The sequence below is a fragment of the Carcharodon carcharias genome, chromosome 15 (genome assembly GCF_017639515.1).
Source record: "Carcharodon carcharias isolate sCarCar2 chromosome 15, sCarCar2.pri, whole genome shotgun sequence".
Classification (NCBI taxonomy): Eukaryota; Metazoa; Chordata; class Chondrichthyes; order Lamniformes; family Lamnidae; genus Carcharodon; species Carcharodon carcharias.
This window is the reverse complement of record NC_054481.1, coordinates 43,651,460-43,667,073: the sequence shown is the minus strand read 5'-3', so window position 1 is coordinate 43,667,073 and position 15,614 is coordinate 43,651,460. Positions and strand designations below refer to the sequence as shown.

The 15,614-nt window shown below is 45.0% G+C and overlaps 1 protein-coding gene across 1 annotated transcript; it reads left to right on the top strand.

Annotated features, from left to right (window-relative positions):
- Positions 1-81: 81 nt before the first annotated feature.
- On the top strand, positions 82-4,348 carry LOC121287769 (actin, cytoplasmic 2). Its single transcript, XM_041205685.1, has 6 exons — positions 82-231; positions 1,804-1,939; positions 2,030-2,269; positions 2,836-3,274; positions 3,386-3,567; positions 3,721-4,348. Exons 2-6 carry the CDS (start codon positions 1,817-1,819, stop codon positions 3,862-3,864), a joined length of 1,128 nt encoding a protein of 375 aa, XP_041061619.1. The 5' UTR covers positions 82-231; positions 1,804-1,816; the 3' UTR covers positions 3,865-4,348.
- Positions 4,349-15,614: the final 11,266 nt, after the last annotated feature.

The window sequence follows — 15,614 nt, the reverse complement described above, 5'->3', positions numbered from 1 at the left end:
GTGAGGGAAGGGGGGGGTTCGCTAGGGTGGGGGAGGCTAGTGACGCTCAGCCAATCGGGAGGGCTCTTTTGCAAACGTTCCCTTATATGGTTACAGAAGGGTGTAGGCGGGGCCGGCGCGCGGTATAAAATAAAGGGAACGCGCCGGCTTCAGACACTTTGAGGCTGTTTGAATCCCCCCAACCGCTGAGAGCGAGAGGCCAGGCTTTGCACACGCAGAGGGAAACTAACGGTAAGGAATTCATATCAAACATTACCCCTCTCTCCAAGCCCAAATATATAGTCATTCAACTCGCACTAAATATAAAACAACAAAAAAAACTAGCATACATAGCGTCGTGGTGGTGGGGTGGGTTCGTTTTTGTGTTTCGGGTGAATCAGACGAAATCAGTCCCTCTAACTTGACGTTTTTACTTAAAATCAAAACTTTCGGATTAATTGTACTCTACATTTTAATGAAAAGCTGTAAAGGGCTGTTTGTTTTGAGATTTTTAACGGCTTACAAGAAATGTCCAGCCACACCGTTTTTTACAAAAAATATCGTCGATCTGGGAAATGTTGAGGTAAATTGATCATTTGAGGATACTGACAACTCGATTAAGTTTTTAAGCTGAGGTGTGGGAAATTAACTGGTTGATGTGTGGAGATGAGAAGGCGGTGGCTGAGGAAGGGCGGGGGGGGGGGGGCGATAGATCTTTCCAGAAAGAAAATGGCGGGAGGAGGTGATAACTAGGAGGGAGCCGCGTTTCTTTTCCTTGGGGGTGGTGTTGACCTTTCGTTGATGGGCTTATCGGTTTGAGGAGGGAGCCGCCGTCGCTCGGTTTAATAAGTCGATGGCCGGGTGTTGGGGCTCACCTGGTTATTTCTTTGTGCTCCTGGCCGGACTCTTACTCCGCACCGCCATCGAGAGGCTAAGCTGCTCACTCCGGAGTGAAGCTTGGGAGAGAGGGGGGGGGTGGGTGGGTGTAACTCATAGGGTGTGGTTCCCCGGAGAATTGGGTGGCGAGGGAGAGTTAGTGCCTCCATCATCCGATGAAGCGGGTCCCGGCCTTAGCCCGTTAGCGAGAAGTGTTGCCCCTTGGCCGGGAGCAGGAGGACTGAGCTCCTGCCCTCCACTGCACTGGGTTAAGCCGGAGCGCATGCGCTGTGACGGCTATGGCCGCGGGAACTACAAATCCCGACAGGCACTGGGCGCGCCCCCTCCTCCCCTGTCGCCGATTTTGGGGAGGGGGGAAGAGAGGAGAGTCATGCGGGATTCAAATCGCGAAGCTGCTTATCCGCTAGTTTCGCTTTTTCTTGTCTTGCTGTGTTAGTTTGCTAATTGAGTATGAACTATAGCGGTTTTCTTCTGTTCCTCCCCACGCTCTTCAGCCATGGAATTCACTTAGTTTGGGGAGTGGTGGCCCGTCCTCGGAAGCTTGGCCGAGTGCCAGGCCTCTGCCTGCCTGCTGCACAAGCCATTCATTGCCTTTTATGGGCAACGTGAGATTGGGTCAGGGTTTCTTTGTCTGCGCTCTGCAGCAGCTAGCGCCCTCTGCAGTTAGTACGGGCAGCTCATAAGGTCAAAAGCAGGAAGTGAAAGGAGGGGAGGGAATGTGTGGGCCGGAAGTAACAGCTTGCTCAGCACAAGTGCAAGAAACTTTTGAGGCATTTGGATCTTAACAGAATTGAGTGCACTGGTATCTACAGTTTTATGCAATCTTAAGTACTCCTGGTATTAGAACAGCAAGTAATTTCATTTAATTATGTAGCACCCCATGTGGCATAATCTTTTTTCCCCTAACATTTGACATCCTTTTTTTAGGTAATCTACAGTCATGGATGATGAGATTGCAGCACTGGTTGTTGACAATGGATCTGGTATGTGCAAGGCTGGCTTTGCTGGCGATGATGCCCCTCGTGCTGTCTTCCCTTCCATTGTTGGTCGCCCAAGGCACCAGGTATGGCATGACTTGCATTTGGGTCACTAGTTGACTTTGACTTTTTTGTTTTTGCTTTAAAAACAATATTAAGTGTGCTGTGCTTTCCAGGGTGTAATGGTTGGTATGGGACAGAAAGACAGCTACGTTGGTGATGAAGCCCAGAGCAAAAGAGGTATACTGACCCTGAAATACCCCATTGAGCATGGTATTGTCACCAACTGGGATGACATGGAGAAGATCTGGCATCACACTTTCTACAATGAACTGAGAGTTGCTCCTGAAGAACACCCAGTCCTGCTCACAGAAGCCCCCCTGAACCCCAAAGCCAACAGAGAAAAAATGACACAGGTACAAAGCTGAATGATCATGTCAAATTGCCTCACTACCCTCAAACCCTTTCTATCTGAACTGTCTGCCTTCATTCTTTCCTATCCTCATTCACAGGGATTCTTTCAAAGATGACATTCTTTCCTGGAAATTACAAGGTTTTATTTGCTTTTCTCACTGTTTGAGTTACATTAACTTACTTATGCATGTATTGTGTGCAGTTCTAATCTTCAATCTATTTTTTGCATTAATAACTGATTGCAGGATAGATTTCAGAATCTAAACCTTGGATTTTAATGTAGTATCCAAGCTTTTAAGAAGGGGGGGCAGTTGGGTGCTGAAAGCTCTATTTAGCTATCATAGAATGGACATTAGCTAGCAAGAGTAGCTGATTCTTGGATCTGGGATGTGATTTTGACAAAACGTTGCATGCTTAACTTTTGACTTTGGTTCTGACTTGCCACTTAAATTCACAAGTAGCATGTAAGTGCCTCTGCAGGTATATTTAGTGCCAACATTTGTATACCATGCTTATTGGCTGAAACTGGCTTTTCAGACAGAATTAATGTTTGCTTGTCTTTTTACAGATTATGTTTGAGACCTTCAATACCCCTGCCATGTATGTTGCCATCCAGGCTGTGCTGTCCCTCTATGCCTCTGGTAGAACCACTGGTATCGTGATGGACTCTGGTGATGGTGTTACCCACACTGTGCCCATCTACGAAGGCTATGCCCTGCCCCATGCAATTCTGCGTCTGGATTTGGCTGGTCGTGATCTGACAGACTACCTCATGAAGATTCTGACAGAAAGAGGCTACTCTTTCACCACCACAGCTGAGAGAGAAATTGTCCGTGACATCAAGGAGAAGCTCTGCTATGTTGCACTGGACTTTGAACAGGAGATGGCCACTGCTGCTTCCTCTTCTTCCCTGGAGAAGAGTTATGAACTGCCTGATGGGCAGGTAATCACCATTGGCAATGAGCGATTCAGGTGCCCAGAGGCCCTCTTCCAACCATCTTTCTTGGGTAGGTAAACTGGCTATTTTGCTTAGCAATAGTAAATGTCACTAGTTGCATCAATCACTGACGTAAAAATAAAATACCAGAAATGAGCTGATTAAAATTTTCTGCCTACAGGTATGGAATCCTGTGGTATACATGAGACCACTTTCAACTCCATCATGAAGTGTGATGTAGATATCAGGAAGGATCTGTATGCCAACACTGTCCTGTCTGGTGGTACCACTATGTATCCTGGCATTGCAGACCGTATGCAGAAGGAGATCACTGCTCTGGCCCCAAGCACCATGAAAATCAAGGTAATTTGAATACTAAGCCTGTGCAAGTAGTGTAGGGTTATTTTGAATAGTCATGTATAAAGAAAAAAAAAATTAAGGCTGCTTTTATGCTCTGGCTCAAGTCACTTGCTACCCTTAGATTACAGTGTACTAATGAGTTTCATCTTATCACAGATTATTGCCCCACCTGAGCGTAAATACTCAGTCTGGATTGGAGGTTCCATCCTGGCTTCCCTGTCTACCTTCCAGCAGATGTGGATTAGCAAACAGGAGTATGATGAATCTGGACCTTCCATTGTCCACCGCAAATGCTTCTAAATGGACTGTAACTGTCACGATTGCGCGAGATGAATTGGCATGGCTTTAGTGCTTGTCTCAGGAATAAAAACTGGAACAGTGAAGGTGTTGGTGGTATTTTGGCAACAAGCATCCCAGAAGTTCTGCAATGCGTTCAAGGACTGAATTGTACATTTAGTCATTCCAAATATTGATGTTAAGGGTTGCAATGTCTTAAGGTTATTAAAGCCTCTGTGAAGGCTGCCCAAAAAGTGGGAGCAAATACTTAACCTTGTGTAGTATTGCTTATATGTAAATTATGTAACCGAAAAATGTCCCGTTTTGTACTTTTCCGCCTTAAATTTTCGGTCCTCTTTGATTTTGGTATGCAAAAAGCTTTACCTTTATACAAACACAAGTGAGGTTTACATCCCCTGGGCACAAGATGAACAGTTTTAAAACTTGGTGATGCCAGTTTGTAGGACCTACACTGACTAATACAATAAAGTGCACATGTTTAAATGGATAATTGAAGTTGATGTGCTGTTATTTAGTAGAAACAAGACTAAAGTAGTACTAACTTTAAGTTCTTATTTCCAGGCTGTTTCTAACATTTGAAAGGAGATTCAATACAGTCCTTGCTCTTGGCTGTACAGGCTCTGCCCTAAACTAGCATCCAGCTTCTGAACTGTAATGTTATGGCATTCTTGGCATCATCCCAATTTAGTTATCACTTTGGGTCTTTGGCACTTAAGGCCGCTCAAAAATTCAAATGGACCATTTTTCCTAAAGAGGATGCTGAAGTATTTACCTGGTGATCACTTTTTTCCATTTTTTTGGCCAATAAAACATGTAAAAATTCAATTAATGGAAAATCTGAACAGTCTACAAATTTGAGTAATGTTAAATTTCCATATAACTTACAAGTTACTAATGGTCATAAGCCTTGGTGATAATTTCTGAACACCCAGAGAGCCAAGGAAAGTAAAAGCTCCAGTATTTTATGGTTAAGAATTTCACTAGATATGCAAAAGCAACTAATTAGTGGGAAGGCCTACACAACATCGCTTTCCTCCCTTCCTATTTTCCCACACTCTTATTAATTCTAGTAATTGGGGAGAGTGTCTAAAAGTTAGATCATGTTTGCATGCACTTTTGAAACTGGTGCATAAGAATCATTTCTCTTCCCTCCATCTCTTAAATTGAAGTAAATTGTGTGCAATACTGAGCAACAACTTAATCCGACCTACTTGATGCCTCCTAACTGGAGGTGATCTGTCCAGCAGTGGAGTAAACTCAATGAAATCCATTTGTTTTAATGTAATCCTCTGGATAAACCTGGGATTGTGATTTAGTATTCTTCCCAAAAAAAACTTCATGTAGCATAACAGACTTGCATATTTATAGGTTGTTGCAGGTGCATTTCAGTACTTTTTAAAGTTAGTTACTTGTAGAGCAGGGAAAGCAGCAATTTATGATACCAGAATCTTAGTGACAGATAGGGATAAATATTGGCAGGACATGGGTCAAGATCTTTGCTAGCCTCCAGAGAGGATGATGGTGTCTTGTTTTAATTCATCTAAAAGGTGTTGACTTTTGGCAAGCAACCCCTCTACTGTATTGGAGTGTCCAATTAAGTAAGAATGCAGCAGCTGACCCCACTTAGACCAATGTAAATGAGACAATTTACTCAATTTAAAATGGCCACTCATAAACAATTTTCAACCAAGCATTTGGGATAATATAAGCAATATTGTACTTTACATGATCAGTGACATCCTTATACTCTTGTTGAATAATGTTCAAATTGGAGAAAGGATCAAATGTTCCCCCTATTGCATAAAACCCAAAGTGCTTGACACATTGTAAAATATCAAGCAAAATGATCAGGTCTCCCATCATACATCAAACAAGAGTTTAAGGCCAGGATATAATGAGAGAACTATTTTCCACACCTAAGTGTTTACGGAATGGAATCCCCACCCCGGAACTATTATTGAAATGGTCATTCTTGTTAGGTCTTGGTGATTGTCAACAGCTTTTCAACCATTGTGGACATCTTCACTCATGATATTACCCTCATTCAAAACCAGACAGTCACTGGACAATAATCAGAAGTTGGTGTCCTGTCTGATTTTTTTCTTCCTCTTCCCCTAGGGACAAATTGTAATTGTCACTCACTAAGAACTGGTCAGGAATTGACCAGCTGGGCTGTGTTTCATTTATAAATGGCACATTTTCAGAATTTAAAATATTGTGCATATCTGTCTGCATTTCATTAGGTCCCGTTGACATCCACTTGAGCTGCCCTGTTCCCTGAAGAGGAATGGTAGATGTGTGAGAATAATGAATTTTGATTCACCCACTGATTTTCTTACATTCTGTAATTTTTTTAGTCCAGTGTTTGGAATATAATAGGCCTAAATTTCTATGCCAATTTTGTGTTTATACCATCACCAACCTCTTCTGGTTTCACTGAAATTACACTGCTGCATTTCTTCACATGTTATGAAGCACATAGAAGAAAAACCTCTGATGCTGAACCAGATCCATGAATCAGTGTGCTTTTTCCCTTGAGGCTGATGTTCTTAACTGGCTCTGCATTAAGACCCATGCAGATGACTGGAAATAGTTGATTTTTTAGACACAAAGGTAGAGAAAGCCCCAAGAATTAGATTCAGGAAAGGAAATGGAATCAGAAGATGAAGATGGCTTTGGGCATCAAATCCCTAGCAAATGTTATTTAAATTTTTGCAGCTTCACTGAATCTTCAATGTGTTAACGTACCACGTGGTATTCAGCCAGAGACCAGAAAGTCTCTGGTTCAATTCGTAGTCTGAGAAACAACTAGTTAAGTTCCAACTATGGAGAGGAAGAATTGCCTCTGTTCCTACTGCTTACTATCCAATAAACCTGTTGGAAAGTGAGATTGTGGACATCTGAATCAAGCTTGGGTATGATGCCCCATATGGTGGATTTCCATACTGATGTTTGAGGCTCATACTTGAAAACTAATCGGTTGAGAGAGGCACTGGAAGGCTACTGGCAGCCATACAATTATACTCCAGTAAGAGTTGATACCTTAAAGATGAGAAGTGTCTTGACAAAAATAAATGCACAAAAACAATTTGACTTTTTTTCTAAAACATGCAGTTTTAATTCCTTTGAGGTGATGTCATGATATAGGTAACAGTTTTATATTGTGTGACAGTTCTTGGGTTGGAAGCACCATGCCAAGGTATTGACTCAGCACAGATGGGGCAAGCCATCTTTCAGTGGTTCATTCACACAATGACAACAGGGATTTTCTCTCCAATTTTTATTTCCTTTTCTCCTAAAAGCTTTAATTCAATGCAAAAACGGTTCTGTACACTTTTATCTAATAGCCCGCTCAAATGCAGTTTTTATGTGTAAACTTTAGCAGTACTGTAATTGAAGGTGGGCTATTTCATTGCGTGTAGGGGTTGAAAAGAACTGATGCCAAGTGGAAAGCTTTCTCTACACATAATCTGTTTCCATCTGGGGTCACTTGATATTGATCAAGAACTCAGCTGACAAGGATTGAAACTGGAACTTTGCTGTTCTCTATGGTTCATTATATAAAGTCATTGAAATGACTTGAGGAAACTTGGCTTAAACAGGTTTGTTAGCTTGTTTGATTTACCAAAATGCTAAGTATTACATTTGAGGGAAATGAATGTACTATTGCCAAGCTTGCGGATGACAAAAATAGGTGGGAAGGCAAGCGATGAGGATGACAGAGTCTACTGAGGGATATAGACAGTTTGAGTGAGTGGGCAGGAGCGTGTCAGATGGTGTATGATGTGGGAAAGTGTGGGGTTGTGCACTTTGGCAGTAAGAATAGAGGGGCTGTATTATTTAAATGGAGAAAGACTGAAGAAAGCTGCAGTTTGGACTTACCTGGCAGGGGAGAGACCTTCATTGCGTTTCTGCCAGGGAAAGAGCAATGACTATAACCAGTCGAACTCCTTATCATGGGGTACTTAACACCATCCGAGTCATGGTGAAGGGCAGCGAGCAAGGAACAGGAATGGATAGGACCTTCTTCACGAAGAGGATCTTATTCAAGTTGTGTGTTTTCGAGGCTGCGGAGATCTACTGCCTACAGGATTTCCCCAGCGCTGGATTTTTTGATGTGACTTTCAAGCAAGTGGCAGCTTGTGTCAAACTCCTGAAGGTGTTTGAGGAAAAGAAAGACCTGCCAGAAATGAAGATCCTGACGGCGGAGCTGCTCTTTGCTCTGCCGTTGCAACGAGAACAGGTTGCGACGGTGCATCTTTACAACCCCTTCGTCCCTGTCGCTCACATGCTCACCTTCCTTACCAGGTACTTCGATAAGGTTGGGAGCGGCACCGTGGTTAGAGATGATTTGGGGATCTGGACATGTAAATGCCAGGTTAAGGTAACGCTCAAGACCAAAGGTAAGGGAGCCATCTTCCACCCCCCTTCCAGATTCGCTATCGGAAGTCGTGGCTACCTTGTCTACGCTGGGCAACCCAAACTTTGTCGCTCATGCGGCAAGTCTGGTCAAGTGGCGGCCAACTGCAGCGCGGTCCTCTGCAAGAACTGCAAATAGGAAGGGCAACAGACAAAAGACTGTAGACAGGCTAAGTGGTTCAACCTGTGTGGTGAGGCAAGTCACCTCTACAATACCTGCCCCATACGTTGCCGTACTTATGCACAGGCAGCCAAAGCCAACAAGGGGGAAGTAGAAGAAATGCATCATGTCACTCCAACCACCAAGGCCCCCAGGGAGAACAACGGGACAAAGGAGGACACAGAGAGACAAGGTGGAGGAAAAGATTGGGGCAACAGACGGCCAATCAACAGCACTGCCCCCTGAACCTCCCACTCCTCAGGACAGCGAATCAACAGAGGAGGAGGAGGCAGCAGTGGGAAAGCAGCAGGGGGATTGTTAGCTGGTGAAGAGAGCCAAAAGGAAGAAGGGGCTAAGAAGAAACCAAGCCATTTCACAGACAAGAGGCGTCTCCTATCCGACACGGATAACAAGAGCAGCAGCTATTCGAACGAAGAAGGGCCAGGGCGGCGCCAATAGAAGAAGCGGCAAAACGCTAGGGAGTTGGAGGATGAGACACCCGAGCTCCAGAACATTGGAGACAATGAGGAGACCAGCGTATCCCAACTTTACCCACAACCCAAAGAGGCCAGTGTACCACAGCCCCAGGAATCTGGGAACAGTGAGGCGCTCAGTGCACCCCAGCTCCGGGAGCAGCAACGCCCCAAAGGGGGAGAGGATTGGAGAAGCTTCTCCAACAGAGGACATTTCAAACTCCGCTCTCTGCATGGACCCCCAGATGCCACCTGAGCAGAACACTGCCAATGGGGAGGTTCAGGTAGCTTTCCTCAGCCCATCCAAAGTGAAGCAATTTGAGCACACTATGGGCATGACGGAGCAGACCAAAGGTCTGGAACTCTCAGAGACAACAGGTTTGGTAAGCGACTAACTGCTTTAAAATGGGTGTAAAGATTGTATCCATAAATGTGCGTAGCATTAAATCTACTACGCGATGTGTTGCGACCTTGGATTACCTTGCCAAGGTCAAAGCTGACCTGTTGTTTCTGCAGGAGTGTGCGATACCGTACCTCAGCTCCTACAGGCAATGGTCACGATGGTGGTCCAATGGGCTATCGATCTGGTCGGGAGGAAACGATTCTCGTTCTTCCGGCCTGGGTATTCTGCTGCGGGGAGGTAACTTCACCGTCTCCCAGGTTAAGGAGATGGTGGGCGGGTGCCTCCTCGTAGCAGACGTAATGTACAAGAATGCTCCACTCCGGTTAATTAACGTCTACGCCCCGTCACAAGGGGCTGAGCGGCTGGAGGTTTTTCAGCAGCTCCCACTGCTGCTGGCAACCTCCAGGCTGGTCATTCTGGGCGGTGACTTCACTGCATCATCGATGCGGCTGGACGATCCGGCAGGGCCGAAAGCAGATTGGATGCTGCGTCCAGATCCCTGATGGAAACAGTAAAGGATGCCAAGCTGCACGACGTCTTCAGCAACCCTGCAGACGGAGCGCAGCGTAGATACACCTGGTCGTGGCCTGACGGGTCCGTCCATTCCAGGATAGATTTCCTGTTTGTGTCCCGTGTATTCGCAGTTGGATCCACGGACGTCAAGCTGGTGTTCTTCTCTGACCACTGCCTCCTACTGGCTGACTGTCACTTAGAGGAAGACCAGAGGGTTGGCAGGGGGGCATGGAAGCTAAACGTGAAACTGCTGACCCCAGAGAACATTGAGGAGCTCAAGAGGGATTACAAAGGTTGGAGAACCATGAAACCCCACTTTGAGTCACTGACACACTGGTGGGAAGCGATCAAGGGAAACATCAAGAGGTTTTTCATCCTCAAAGGCACCCAGAAAGCTAGAAAGGAACAGAGGGAAATCTCCCGACTCCAGAAAAACATGCAGAATCTGCTCCGGCTGCAGTCGATGGGGGTGGATGTCAAGGAGGAACTCCAAGAGGTGAAGAGCCAGCAAGCCTCGCTCTTTGCCTCGGAGGCCTCCAAGATCATCTTCTGTTCCAGAGTCCGCTCCGTGGAGCAGGACGAGACATGCTCACGTTTCTTCTTCCAAAAGGTACACAGAGAGAGCTCTGTGATCAGCAGCCTGAAGGAAGAAGATGGCTCAGTTAGGTCATCACAGTCCGACATTTTGAGGATCAGCAAATCCTTTTATGCCGGATTGTATGACGTGAAGCCCACAGACAGCACGGCCTCCCAGTCCTTCCTGTCCTCCATCACGGAGGTCTTAGATGACAGTACACGGGAGAGTCTGGACAAAGCGCTAACTCCTGATGAACTGACTGAGGCCTTTGAGTCCTTCGAGAAGAGTAAAACTCCCGGAAGCGACGGCTTGCCGGCAGAGTTGTATTCGGCTCTGTGGGACTGGATCGGCCCGGACCTGCTAGAAGTGTACGAGAGTATGCTCCTGGCCGGCAGTATGTCAGAATCCATGAGGAAAGGCATTATCACCCTCATCTACAAGCACAAGTGGGAAAGGGAGGAAATTAGAAATTGGCGACCCATTTCACTGTTGAATGTGGACTATAAGATTCTGTTCAAGGTCATCGCCAGTCGGGTCAAATCCGCTCTGGAATTGGTGATTCACCCTGACCAGACCTGCACTGTGCTGGGCAGGAAGATCTCTGACAGCCTCGCGCTGCTCAGGGATACGATTGCCTATGTACAGGACAGGGGTGTGGATACCTGCCTCATCAGCCTGGATCAGGAGAAGGCCTTTGACAGAATATCGCACACCTACATGGTGGATGTGCTCTCCAAAATGGGGTTTGGGGAGGGAATTCGCAATTGGATCCAACTGCTCTACACTAACATCAGTCGTGCAGTCTCTATCAATGGGTGGGAATCAGATAACTTTCCTATTAAATCTGAGTCAGGCAGGGCTGCCCTCTCTCGCCTGTTCTTTTCGTGTGTTGCATAGAACCCTTTGCTGAGTCCATCAGGAAGGATCCAGGCATAAGAGGAGTGATGATCCCAGACAGTGGAGGCACTCAGATCAAAGCCTCCCTGCACTTGGACGATGTCGCCGTTTTCTGCTCAGATCCGCTGTCGGTCCACAGACTGATCCACATCTGCGACCAGTTCGAACTGGCCTCGGGAGCCAAGGTAAATCGTGGGAAGAGCGAGGCCATGTTCTTTGGGAACTGGGCTGACCGATCCTTTGTCCCCTTCACTGTCAGGGCTGACGGCCTGAAGGTGCTGGGCATATGGTTCGGAGAGACCAGGGCACGCATTAAAAACTGGAAGGAGCGAGTGTCTATGGTGAAAAGGAAACTGGGCATATGGGAGCGACGCTCCCTCTCCATTGCGGGTAAGAACCTGGTCATCAGGTGTGAGGCACTCTCGCTGTTGCTGTACGTGGCGCAGGTCTGGCCCATTCCACACTCCTGTGTGATGGCGATCACCTGAGCCATCTTCCGCTTTATCTGGAGGTTGAAAATGGATCGTGTCCACGGGGACACGGTGTACAAGCCTTTAGATAAAAGGGGAAAAAATGTGCCCAACGTCGCCCTCATACTGATGGCCACCTTTGTGTGCGGCTGCATCAAGCGGTGCGTAGACCCTCAGTATGCAAACACCAAGTGTCACTACATGCTGAGGTTCTACCTGTCCCCAGTTACGAATTGGTGATTCACCCTGACCAGACCTGCACTGTGCTGGGCAGGAAGATCTCTGACAGCCTCGCGCTGCTCAGGGATACGATTGCCTATGTACAGGACAAAGGTGTGGATACCTGCCTCATCAGCCTGGATCAGGAGAAGGCCTTTGACAGAATATCGCACACCTACATGGTGGATGTGCTCTCCAAAATGGGGTTTGGGGAGGGAATTCGCAATTGGATCCAACTGCTCTACACTAACATCAGTAGTTGGCCCGTGCCGTACCACCTGTCCCTCGTGAGAAAATTTATGCAGAGAAACACCTTTGACCACAAGTCCATCAGGCAGTGGTCGGCACATAACGTCTTAAAGGCCCTGAGGCCTTTAAGCTGCAGTACAGAAGAATTTGGGGGTCCTCATGCATGAATCCCAAAAAGCTAACATACAAGTTCAGCAGGTAAAGGAGAGGGTGGATCCTGTGGGATGGTTCCCTGAGCAGACTGACAAAGTCATTTGGCAGAATGCCTCATCGCCAGAACTTTCCAACAAGCACCAAGACATAGCTTGGCTGGTGGTGAGAAAGGCCCTCCCTGTAAGATCCTTCCTACATGCCAGGAGTCTCACCCCCTCTGCACATTGCCCTCGAGTGGCTGTGGTGGGGAAGAGACCATTGTTCACCTCCTTGTAGATTGTGTCTTTGCGAAGAAGGTCTGGAGAGAGATGCAGTGGTTTCTGTCGAAGTTCATCCCAAGCAGTTCTGTGACACAGGACTCTGTGCTCTACGGGCTGTTCCCAGGGACACACACCGAGACAAACATCAACTGCAGCTGGAGGATCAACTCGGTGAAAGACGCTCTTTGGTCTGCCTGAAACTTGTTGGTTTTCCAGCGCAAAGAGTTGTCCCCGATCGAGTGTTGCAGACTGGCACGTTCCAAGGTCCAGGACTACGTGCTGAGGGACACAGTTAAGCTTGGGGCAGCCGCCACAAAGGCGCAATGGGGAAGGGTCGCTGCCTAAGACCTTTCTGCCACAGTGCAATGAGTGACTGGGAACTGTACAGCCCTCAGGCTGTACAGCTTAAAATGAATGTCTGCCAATGATTGTAATATTCATTGTTTGTACTGATACACCTTGTGATTCATGTTGTAAAAATTGAACCTGATTGTATTTTTGTAATGGTGATTTTGAAATGGTTGAAAATGTTTTTGAAGATATATGAATAAAGTATATTTTGCAAAAAAATAAGCTGCAGTACAGAGGAATTTGGGGGTCCTCATGCATGAATCCCAAAAAGCTAACATACAAGTTCAGCAGGTAATAGGGAAGGCAAATTGAAAGTTGTCTTTTATTTCAAAGGGAATGGAGTATGAAAATAGGGAAATCTTGCTAAAACTATACAAGGCACTAGTTAGACCACACCTAGAATACTGTGAACAGTTTTGGTCTCCTTATCTAAGGAAAGATATACTGGCATTGGAAAACTGGATTCCAGAGGTTCACTAGGTTGATCCTGGGGATGGAGGGATTTTCTTGTGAGGAGAGGTTGAGTCGGCTGGGCCTGAACTCACTGGAGTTTAGAAGAATGAGAAGCGACCTTATTAAAACATATAAGATTCTTAGGGGCCTTGACAGGGTAGATGCTGAGAGGTTGTTTCCCTTTGTAGGAGAGTCTAGGGCCAGAGGGCATAATCTCAGGGTAAAAGGGCACCAATTTAAAACAGATGAAGATGAATTTCTTATCTCAAAGGATAGTCAATCTGTGGAATCCTTTACCGCAGAGGGCTGTAGAGGTTGGGCCATTAAGTATATTCAAGGCTGAGATAGACAGATTTTTAATCAGAAAGGGAATCAAGAGTTATGGGGAAAGGCAGAAAAGTGGAGTTGAGTATTATCAGATTATCCATGATCTCATTAAATGGCAGAGTAGACTCAATGGGCCGAATAGCCTACTTCTAAGTCTTATGGTCTTAGATGATACAATTGCACCCCACCATAACTGGAGAAGGGAAAAAAATGACCCAATCTTTATTACCCTCCTTGCTCTAGCCGTTATTTAATTAGAAAGAGAAAATACATATGCATATATATTGTTACAATTCCATAAAGAATAAAACATTTATTAAACAAGAATAAAAGACAAAAAGGTTGGTAAAATCTCGATACAAACACAAGAAAATGCTTCAAACTCAACCATTCCTTTTATCCCAGCAAAACCCAGTTAAGATCCACCACTATCTTAACACCAAGGCTTCTTGCTTGGGCTGGGCTAGTTGCAAACGGTTTTCTTCCAGCAGAACTCTTGAGCATTCACTAAATGCTTTTTCCCCAGCTGGTATCTTTCCCTGAGATGCTAAAAACTGCATTCTAAACTCACTATTACTTTGATTGCAGAGTAAACACACGAGTTCCCTAAACTCAGTCCCCAGCACCTTGCAGTATTTCTTATCAGAGAGCTTAGAACTCCTGTCTTCATTCTCTGACACACCATTCTGAACTTCTTTTCTGTCTTTCTCTGTGTCTCTATGAGTCGCTGGACCCCTGTTCCTAGGCAATAGCACAATTTTTTTTCTCTTTTGTGTTTTTTCTCCAACATCACTAAACTTCTAATCCCCTTTTAACCCATCTACTCACTTCAAGGGCTGTAAAACCTCATCAAAAATGTGTGTACACAGACGTCCAGAAAACCTAATCTTTTTATTAGGAGGCCCTCCAGACCTCCTGACACCAAACTCACAAGAAAAATATAAAGGAAGCTAAAACCATGTTCCACCTTTCTTAACACACAAATATAAATTAAACTTAAAGTTATATATTGTTCCTAATAATATGTAAGCTCGTTTATAAAGAATGACCATTTTAGTGTGGTACAGAAGGTTGCTACTGCCCATGAAACCACATCCTAGCATAGCTGGGGAGAAAAGACATGTTTTATTTTGGAATATTCAATTGGTTGCTGAGGGTACTGAGGAGCAAAAATGGTCAGTGACAGGCCTATAGTATTTGTGGTGGATATATTTCCATAATGCACCATATTACTCAGCACCTTCAGAAGATTAATATATTATGGTCACACTCTCAACAGACTGACAAAAATTGGCCTTTATTAATATATGTAAAGATTAGAGCCACCAAGATGGTTCATTGATGTAATTAGATTTGAATCTTATTTTGACCTCTCATCAATCAACAGGCAATAGTTGAAAACTCAAATCACAGTACACCTGCGTTAAGCATCCTGTTGCCTTTGCAGGGTTATGGAACTCTGAATTGTATATTTACTTACCAAGAAAGTTGAATGCAATAAAGCATATGGTAGATGGATAGAGACAGATCTGGTTTAATAGTAATTATCAATGTGCTTTTTCAATAATTTTTCTGTTTGCCATTTAAATTAACAAGTTGCTAACCCTACAGCAGGGACTTATACTCAGGACTTTTTGCAGGAAGGAGAAATGTATGGTATACTTTATATAGTTTTATTACTATTACATACTAATATATCTTCCATGACATTGCTCAGGAGTTACTGTTTAATGACAAAGGGATGTTTCAGCTCTTTAGGATATAATAACATTAGGGCTACTGAATTCACTGGGTTATGAGTGATATTTTGTGATTTTATCTGGTGCATA